Source organism: Nicotiana sylvestris, chromosome 4, assembly GCF_000393655.2.
Source record: "Nicotiana sylvestris chromosome 4, ASM39365v2, whole genome shotgun sequence".
Classification (NCBI taxonomy): domain Eukaryota; kingdom Viridiplantae; phylum Streptophyta; class Magnoliopsida; order Solanales; family Solanaceae; genus Nicotiana; species Nicotiana sylvestris.
In genome coordinates, this window is record NC_091060.1 from 145,361,532 (window position 1) to 145,371,909 (window position 10,378).

Consider the following 10,378-nt stretch of genomic DNA (forward strand, 5'->3'; position numbering starts at 1 on the left):
GTTAAGCTCTACCTCCATCTGCATCTACATTGCATAAGTCTAATGTTCTGCCTTCCAATCTGCATAAAGCTGCCATTTTTCCTTTCGAGGCTAAGCTCTGCCTCCAATTTTCTTCGAAACTAAGCGCTATCCCAAACACTATTTATCTCAGGATAAGCTCTGCCCTTCAATTCGCAAGACTGAGCTCTGTCTTGTCCGCATCATACTACTGCATCCTTCATGGGCTGAAATATCACCAACTCATCCAAAGGTGTCATAGTTCGAAGGCACCATCTTCATAGCCCGAGAACACCATGTCATGGCCTGAGGATCTCTTTCAATCCTTTGCATATCATTATTCAAAGCCGTCATGGTTCGGAGGCACCATCCTTATAGCCCAAGAACATAATTTCATGGCCTGCAAATCCTGCATCAAACAACCCATGGCCCAGGACATCATGGTCTGAGGACGTCATTCCTAACCGTCCAAAGACAACATTCATGGTCCGACAGAAATTTGCATCATGTTTAAATTTATGCACAGTATACGCTTGTATTACTTCTATTTGCAGGTAAAATGGCAAGCAACGACCATCTCAGCAGGAGCGATCCCGCCCCAGTTCCCTCAGCCATATCAAACCTAACCATTCCCATAAACCGTCCACTCACCCAGCCCTAGATGTTGCGCCCGTTCTTGAAATCGCTTCATCGGTATACTCCGCCGATGGATCTTGAACTATATACGGCCCGATTCCTGTAAAACCAGGGATATGTAGGCAACTCAGAAGCCAGGATGCGGCCTAAATCTTCTCAAACCGTTTCGCTCGATCAAAATTGGTCATTATTTCTTTACCCGAAAACTCTTTCATCCTTCCCGGGTAAAGAGGGGTAGCTGTTGATACTCAATTTTTTCCTATATATTTTTTATATGCAAAATACCTTCAAAACAATATATATGCAAAATACCTTCAAAATAGCATATATATGCATATATATAAGCATGTCCAAGGTTTTTATTATTTTTTCCATAATTTTAAGGTCTTAAATTGATTTATTTTCTCCCATAAAATCCATAAAATCCCCAATAATTATTTCCAAAATTATTGTTTTGATAATTCATCTATTGAGTTTCTATATTTATGCCAAAATATGGCTAAGGTAATGTTATATATTTTTATAATTATATTTAGTATTTTTAAAGCTAAATTTCACACAATTACAATATTAGCCCATTTAAGATCTAATTGTTTTCTATATGCATAACATTGGACCCTATATTTTTAAATTGTTAATTATGTATTTTAAATTATTTTGGCACCTTAATTTATTTTTCAGAAATTACCTATTATTTCTTATAAATTAAATGGGGGGAAATTGGCTAATTAAATAAGAGCCAAATTTTGCTTTCAATTATAGCCAAAATTGGACCCCTTTCCAACCCAATTTCACACCCGAATCACCTGACCCATACCCTATTAACCCTTACCCAAAGGCAGAACCCACCTGCCCTTTTTAATCTCGACCGTTGATCTCCTGGATCAACGGTCAAAACGCACCCTTTCCTTTTTAATTTCACCCGACCCCTAACCCTAGTCTCATAATTCAGAGACAGCCGCCCACAAACTCTCTCTTCTCTAAATTCTCTCTCAACTCACCCTAACCCTAATCGCTGTCACCGGCGAGAACCTCCTTCCTATAGTATTTTCGTGCCTTCTCTGACCACCTCTGGTCTCCTATACTCCGTGGTTCTTCTACTTCATGAGTCCTTGAGAAGATCTCAAGGAAAGCCAACCTGCTCCGGTTTGAAACTCGTTTATTGGCCTGTCTTTGGCCATTTTCATTTTTAAGAAAGGATTTCCTCTTGTTTTTTCGATTGAATCCATGAGTTTTTAACTGATTCTCTTCATCTCTACTATTTTCTGAAAACCCTAGTTCGCTACTGTTCGATTCTTCTCAGATCTTTATAGATCTGAGGTGATTCGAGTATTATTAAGTATTTTCCTTTAAATATCTCCTATTTTAACTAACTATCTCGATTTTAGTCATTCTTTTCTAAAACTAGGGTTTCTCTGAGTTCTTTTACGCATGTTCTAACTAATTTCGTTATGATTAAACCTTTTCCCTTGTTTGTTTTGACCGATTTTGTGCTCTTACTGCTTTTAACTTGACCATGTTAAAATCCTTAATTTTTTTTTAAGATTTTCTTTACTTTGTTTCTATGAATGTTAGCATGATTTTCTTTACTTTGCTTCTATGAGGGTTAGCATGCTTTCTTTACTTCGTTTCTGTGTGTTAGTCTGCTTACTTGAAATCCGGTGATTACCCTGCTTCGAATATGTTTTCCTAAATCCCTAGCCTACTTATGTCGTTTCTATGTGACTATGCTCACTTTGTTTGTTCATCTCTTGCTTCTTTCTGTGACTATGCTTCGAATATGTTTTCTTGCTACGTCTGTGGACCTCCTCTATTTATATGTTGAAAGTGCGGAGTCATGACTCCCTTTTGATCAATCTGGTTTCCTTAACTAATTGTGATTGAAAATTTTCTTTCAAAACCCTAAAAGCTTTGCCCCGTCTGTTAAGCTGACTGATTTCCTTACCATATTTGCTATGATACTTATTTCTACTAAGTTGTGTCCTTAATCAAGGCTTTATGAATTTGGTCCTAATCGACTACTCTACGTTACTGAATCTCGACTCCTACCTTTCCACTTAATTTGATTAGTTGCTTACCTTAATTAATTTTCCCTTGCCTTGCCTGCTTACTACTTAATTCTTACTGATTGTTTCCTTAGTTTAAAAACTTTCTGAACCTAGCCTTAATTACCTGCTCTATACTGGTACTATTTTGAAATCTTTCCTTATTTGTTATACTCCAGCTGTATATGATTTCTTTCCTTACTTGCCACCTACTCTTTACCGTTTACACTGACTCCTTTAATTAAAGGGAGATTCGAACCAATTTTTTATATTGAGTTCTATAATTATTGAATAATTGATTCTTGCCTTATTTTTAACCAGTTTTCAAACTACTATAAAAATGACTCTCTTCTACAGTCTTAACACACGAACAATTAGTTCAAAAACACACACACACATAAAAAAATTCTCTTCTTTGATACTTGTGTTAACTGCTTGTCTAGCCGGCTAAAAGCCAAGGCTAGACTGTGGAACTCTACTTGCTTTACTTTTTGTATTTTGCTTCCTTAACTGGTATGTCTCTAGTTTAAATTTGAAACTCAACTTTATGTGTTCCATGCCTATACATCCATGCTTGTTACTGTACTAGTTCTTCAATTTGTTTCTAGGTTTGCAATTATTAAGCATGTCTAAATTTTGCCCTTATATGTAATCACCATATCAGACTTTACTTAGTTCTTTGATACTTGTCCAACATGTTCACGTAGTTCCCTTACCCCTCCCTTAACTGGTATAACCATGTAGTCACTTAGTTTTTTAGTGCATTTTATTGGCCCTAATAATATGTCAAATTTTGTTCAACAAAACTCTTGTCTTCAACATGATCCTGATGTATTCTTCCCTATGTTTTAAATGTTTATTACCATGACTGATTAGTTCAATAGACTCATAGATGTTCTGTATATTTGTTGTGTCAAATGTTTCCCTATTTATGTGGTTTCAAACCTATATTCTCCCAATCCCTTCACCCCTATTTGTAAGTCTGCTTGTCAAGTAAATCCGGGTATTCTATGGTTAATTGGGTTGTTTGCTGAGTATGTGTTTCTCAAAGAATGATTTCAAAACAGATAACTCCTAGTATCTTTAAAAAACTATTTCTGAACCTTTTCACTTCTAAACTGCTTTACTAAGTCTTTCATCACTATGTCAATCACTCTCATCTTACTCTTAGACCACTAAATCCTGCCCTTTTTGTGTGAGCCTTGCCTTGGGACTCTTGAGCTCCCTCTGAACTTGGACACATGAAAGCTAGCCTTTCCACACTGCACTTACTCTATCTTGGCTATGAAATCTGGGTGTGAGCACTGCCTGGGATCCCTTGAGGTCCTTAGGGAACTTTGATACACCCAGATATGAGAAAATTTATGAAACAATCTTGGCACTTGAGGTGATTTATTACATAACTCAGAGAGGAAGTCTTAATCAGGTCCTGGAAATCTGGGCCTATTTTCAGGCTCTCTATAATGTAACTTTTATTTTATTATGTATTTCATTCCAGTATTAGTCTATAATAATCTGTTGTAAACAAGTATTGGGGCTGGCCAGTGAGAAGGGGAGGGTAGTTATATATGCTATCAACATCAATGAGGTTTATATTTCCTATATGTGCATTAGAATCCATGCGTAAGACCAACATATTCAAAGTATGTCACGCATTAGATACCATGTTCTTAGGTTTACTATTCCAGCATCTCATTTGGCATCACTTTACAACTTAGAAATTTTGCGTTAACTTAAAACTGTTGCTCCTACACATCTTGAAATCATGTTGTAACTCTTTGGGCATTTAGAAATCATGCTTTAGGAATTCTGCAATCATTCTGCATTTTCATATGTGCACATAAGATACCCTATTTTAGGATCTCGTTCACACTCGATCAGTTACATCTAGTTAAATTATTGATGCATGAAAAAAGAACATAAAAGAGCCTCATGTTTGATTATCATGTTTAAGTGAAACTGGTCGCGATCCCTGCATGTCTTTGCAACATTTAGAACAGCAGCTTTAGGTAAAATAACTGTTTTATAATTCTGGTAACTGCTGCATATTATTTCACTCCTAGGCAAGCCTTAGGTAATATAGCTTGAATAAAAACTAGAACTGCCTTTGTTTAACTGTCAGCCTGTTAAAATCAGTAGGCAAGCCTGACTAGGACTTCCTATTTGAGTTATGTTATAAATATGACTCTGATGTTATTACTTAGATACCATGCTTAGGATCTGAATTCAGACCTTAATTATGTATGAGTCATGTTGTTTATGTGTACTATGTGTGGAGGTATATCTGAGCCTTTCATTTATTTTCCATGTTCCCCTTAATTGAAGTCCTACTTGTTTATTATATGTCGCTTTAGTATTTTACCTTTAAACTTGAGGGTCTGCCTAGAACCCACTTTTATAGGATAGGAGTCTTAAATTCCTCTAGGACTAATAAGAAGGGATGGGTAACAGCATGCAATAGGGGTCGAGACCAACCCTCGCTTTAATTACCTTCACGGGGCGGGAAAGTGTAGATATGAATATGATGACCAGTGCGTTAAAACCACGTGTAGCCCCTCTTTGAGGAGTGTCATACCGGGTATTGCATTGATGTGATCCATATTATAAACAAACCTAGGACACCCCCTTTTACATTCCCAAATGTGCTTAGATTGTAAATTTTTTCAGACTCTTGCTTTTCATTAATTGCTTTTCAAGCATCTGAGTACTTAAACTTAAATCCCCTACTATTTGAACCATACTTGTTTATTTGCTACTTGTATAAATTCACAAAACCCGTTTGGCCGGGAACCACACTAGTGGATCCTGAGGGGTGCCTAACACCCTCCCCTTAGGATAATTGCAAGCCCTTACCCTATCTCTGGTTATCAAACGTAGTTAGAAATAAACCCTATAGGTGCCCTAACGCAACTTAAATCGTTAGGTGGCGACTCTTAAAAAATGCAAACCCTCTTTTCCAAAAAGAAAGAGTTGCCCTAACCAAAAATGTCATAAACCCAATTTCGCGAGAAAAAGGAGGCGAGACACTCATGAAGTGGTTCATTGGGATCCTGTTTGAAAGCTAAGATTTCATCCCTCAAAGTTGCCATGTGGCCCGGCGAGAAAAACTTTGCAATGAATTTATTCGCCAACTCATCCCAAGAAGTGATGGAATGGTTAGGAAGCCTTCAAGCCAGTCCAAAGCTTTCCCTCTAAGTGAAAAAGGGAATAGTCTCAACCTAAGTGCATCCTCGACACATTTGTTTGCTTGCTCCCCCAACAGGTATCCACGAAGCCCTTAAGATATTTGTACGCATTCTGATGGGGATCACCTGTGCAATACCCTCACTACTCCAACAAAGTCAACATCGCATTTGTAATTTGGAAATTGCCCGCCCGGATCCGGGGTGGGACAATTGCACTAGCATATCATTGTTTTGGAAGCACCCGAGGAGCCACTCTTGGAGGTGGTGAGGGAGGGTCTGGAACATTAACATTGGCCTGGCGGCCTTTCCTTTGTCCTTGAGGTGCTAGAGGCACCTCATCTTCACCGTTATCATCAGCCTCTTCCCCCGGGATCACGTTTCCAAGAGGGTCATTGTCGTTGTTTCCCGCCATTTTGTACCTGAATTGGTGACACACACAAGTTAGTATCACAGAAGGAAAGAAAAATAATACACAAAACTATTTAGATAGATAGCCAAAACCGTTAGCTCCCTGGCAACGGTGCCAAAAAGTGATCGGGTCCAACCCTACACCACTACAGAGTGGCGAGAGCAGTCGATGCAGCTTTTACCCGAGAAGGTCGGGATCAAATCCACAGGGAACTATAACAATGTTTGGAGTTGGATCTCTATCTAATCTAGCAGTGCGTAGTGCTCTTAATTACACTTCCACTCATATTTGTTTGTTTGTTACTTCTAATTTTATACTAATGATATGCGAAACTATTCTAAGTATAAATGCTTGTAGGGTTTTCTAAATGGTTAAAGAGGAACTAGGGAAATGACTTTCCCTTAGGTAAATACTTGACGGGTTCTAAAGCCTAGGCAAAGTTGTTATATTTGGGATTGCGATATAGCCAATGCACGACACTACTCACTCTATACCTCTCACTAGCTTGAGTGACTTTTCCCTAATTGACTTTCTCAAGACCAATTGTGTGTCAAAATTGTGTAAGCGATATAGGCTCAAGTTGGGTATTACTATCTCTAGGTTTAACCCTTTAATTGGGGATACCAATCTCTTGAATACGTCTCAATTCCTTGTTGACCTGATTTTCCTAGACTCAAACTTTCTTTCTCAAGAAGAGCCCAAGTCAAAAAGGAACAAATTAGTGTTTGCAACCACTAATTCAACGTGAAAAACACAAATCAGGCCAAATATAAACCACTCATACATCTAAGCCTTAAAACAAGAGACCCATCAAATACTTACACTAGGGTTGAGACACAACCCTAGCTAATGGGTCTAGCTACTCATAATAATGGAAGAAATCAGATATTGAGATGAAGAATAACCCACAAAATCTAATTACAAGCTAAGATTCAAAGATTCAATGTTAAACTAGCTACACAATTGCTCAAAATAGCTAAAAACGCCATTCACATGCTAAGCTATAGATGAGATATCCTAAAATCTGAAAAAGAAGTATTTATACAATGCTGAATTTTCTGAACAAAAATACCCCTGACAGAGGTATCACGGACCGCGGCCGCGGTAAGGCTTTTTGGCTTCAAGTTGTGGTCTCTAAATCTGGCCACCACAAACCACAGTAAATGGACCGCGGACCACGGTGTCTTGAAACTTCCAAAATCCTAGCTCTCTGAATCCCTTCTCCGCGGACCGCAACAAATGGACTACGGCCACGATGAGGCTACCGGGGACCACAAAAAATCAACCGCGGGCCACGTTGCTTGAAGGTCCAGAAATGCATCCTCTCTAAACTTTGCCACCGCAAACCGCAATAAAAGCACTGCGGTCGCGGTGGGTCCTTTGCAGCCACGGTGGATGTACTACTGTAGCAGTGCTTTGACTTGTTCTTGGCACTTGTGCAGGTTTCACTCCTTTTTGAGCTGGTTTTGACTTCTTTGTCACTTTTTGACCAAACACTGCAAACAAGCACAACATGTAAGCTTTTAGGATTACTTGTATACATTTTTAATCAAAAACTCAAGCAAAAAAGAGTATAAAATAGACTAGAATCCCTAGTTATCAGTGGTGTGTATATAACATCGTAACCTTTTTCCCATATCTCATATACATATATATATATATATATATATATATATATATATATATATATATATATATATATATATATATATATATATATATATATATATATATATACACATGCGTATATAACGCCATCTAGGCGTGGGTCAATGTACATGTATAAATGCATGGAATGCATAAGAAATATATTAAAAGATTTTCTCAAAATGACATAAAAAATCAATATACATTTCGGATAAACTTTATCAAATACGTATTTTCTGAGACCCATGAACAAAAGATATAACAATTCACATGGGGAATCAAGAATATAGACACCCCTTGTATTTCTATGAATAGAGTCGTTTATGAAAGTTGCGTATTTTGCTCGTTTCATTTGTATTATTTAGATCATGCCAAAAAGAAAGATGGGATAGCCTTAACATACCGGGAGTAGAAAAAAATCCGTATAATATTCTTGTATGAGAATTTGATTGCAAGAAATCTCGTTGCTAATGTCTTGCTTCTAACGTTCTGTTGGTGTCTTTGTTTTCAAAAAATGAAAAATGAGCTTTGTTGAAAGCTTGAAAATGGATAACATCTCCAAGAATGTTAAGAAGGCTAATATTTTTGGATTGCAAAATTCTAATATCTTTGATTTGTAAAGAGTTCATAATGTTCTGATGGTGAGAATTGTGTAATAATTATGAGAAATGTAGTGTCCCTTTCTTGGCTAACTTAGTTGCCACCTATCAAAATGACTAAGGAGTCATTTGCCTTAGGTTGTGGCCAGCTGCCACATTTTTGGAGGGGTGAGGTGGAAATTATTAATCTTTATCCACTTATTAGGTAGTTAGGTAATGTCCCATTATCCGGTAATTAACCAATTACCCGCATAATTAAGAATTATCTCAAATTGCCTGAAAATACTACTCATTTTTTTAATATACTTTATACATCATACTATCACAGTCATATGGTACCTTGTATGGTACTAGTCCATAAATATCTGGTATTATCGCTCGACCCGTATTTTATCCCAAATCGGCAATCTTCAACGAAACTCATTTTCTTTAATTCGTGTACCCTTTATCCTTCATGACACTTAATTATCGCTTGTTATAAATAGCATAAATACGTTAACCTCAAGATAATCTCATCCCCGAGTCTACGTCAATTAACTGAAGACAAAAATTTTAACTTACGAAAATCCGAGGTGTAACATTCTTCCCCTTAGAAACATTCATCCTCGAAGGTTAATTCTCCGGGATCTATATAACTTTGGTAGAGTCGCCTTTGTAACAACACTACTACCAACTCTCCATGTAGAAGCTTAATAATTTAGCCACATAGGACCACAATCATCAATAACGACAATGGCCTCACACGACCAATGACAATAACTAACACAAGAATCTGTACACGTACCTTAAGGTTGTGATGTCTCAGTCGGACCCTTGTCTGGAGGAGGAAATAAGTAGGTATATCTAGATTTCATGTCTTCCTAGGCCTCACAAGTAATTTCTTCCACATTGTTGTTTCTCCAAAGTACTTTCACTTAAGCTACGTCTTTAGTTCTTAATCTCTGAACATGTCTGTCTAGTATAGCAATGGGAGTTTCTTCATATGATAGCTGCTTTGTGACCTGAACGTCGTCAACTGACACAATTCTAGAAGGATCTCCAATACATTTACAGAGCATAGACACATGAAAGACCAGATGTACAGACTCCAAGTTCGAAGGCAAATTCAACTCATATGCTACTGGCCTACTTTGCGTATGATCCTATATGGTCCAATATACCGATGGCTATGTTTTCCCCTTTTTTCGAACCTCATAATGCCCTTCATCAGTGATACCTTTAGGAATACCCAATCGTCAACCTGAAACTTTAAGTCTCGTCGTCGATTATCCGCATAAGACTTCTGATGGCTTTGAGCTGCTAATAGCCTTTCCTGTATAAGCTTAATTTTCTCAATTGCCTGTTGTACCAATTCTGGTCCTACTAACGTATCTTCCCCAACATCAAACCACCCTATAGGCGACCTACACTTCCGTTTGTAAAGAGCTTCATATGGAGCCATCTGAATACTGGAATGGTAGCTATTATTATATGCGAACTCAATAAGCGGTAGATGATCATCCCAACTACCTTTGAAGTCTATCACACAAGCTCATAACATATCCTCCAGTGTCTGAATAGTACGTTCAGCCTGTCTGTTTGTTTGGGGATGAAATTTTGTACTAAGACTTACTTGAGTCCCCAATCCTTTTCGGAAGGAACTCCAGAATTTAGCTGTAAATAGAGCTCCTCTATCCGAGATAATAGATACAGGGACACCATGTAGTCATACTATCTCCTTACTACAAAGCCTTACATAATCCTCTGAGGAATATGTAGTTTTAACAGGCAGAAAATGGGCTGACTTTGTAAGCCTATCAACAATCACCCATATCGAATCGAACTTACTTGGGTACGAGGTAAGCCTACGATGAAATCCAT

General features: G+C 37.7%; 1 protein-coding gene across 1 annotated transcript; it reads right to left on the reverse strand.

Annotated features, from left to right (window-relative positions):
- Nucleotides 1–9,432: 9,432 nt before the first annotated feature.
- On the reverse strand, nt 9,433–9,959 carry LOC138890296 (uncharacterized). Its single transcript, XM_070173671.1, has 2 exons — nt 9,709–9,959; nt 9,433–9,544 (listed from the first exon to the last, which is right to left on the reverse strand). Exons 1-2 carry the CDS (start codon nt 9,957–9,959, stop codon nt 9,433–9,435), a joined length of 363 nt encoding a protein of 120 aa, XP_070029772.1.
- Nucleotides 9,960–10,378: the final 419 nt, after the last annotated feature.

Bases quoted from the DNA above. Each gene is read 5' to 3' on its own strand.
- LOC138890296 (XM_070173671.1), bottom strand. From the start codon at position 9,959: ATGGCTCCATATGAAGCTCTTTACAAACGGAAGTGTAGGTCGCCTATA. The intron at 9,545-9,708 runs GTTCGAAAAAAG...AGATCCTTCTAG, and splicing joins CTGATGAAGGGCATTATGAG to AATTGTGTCAGTTGACGACG.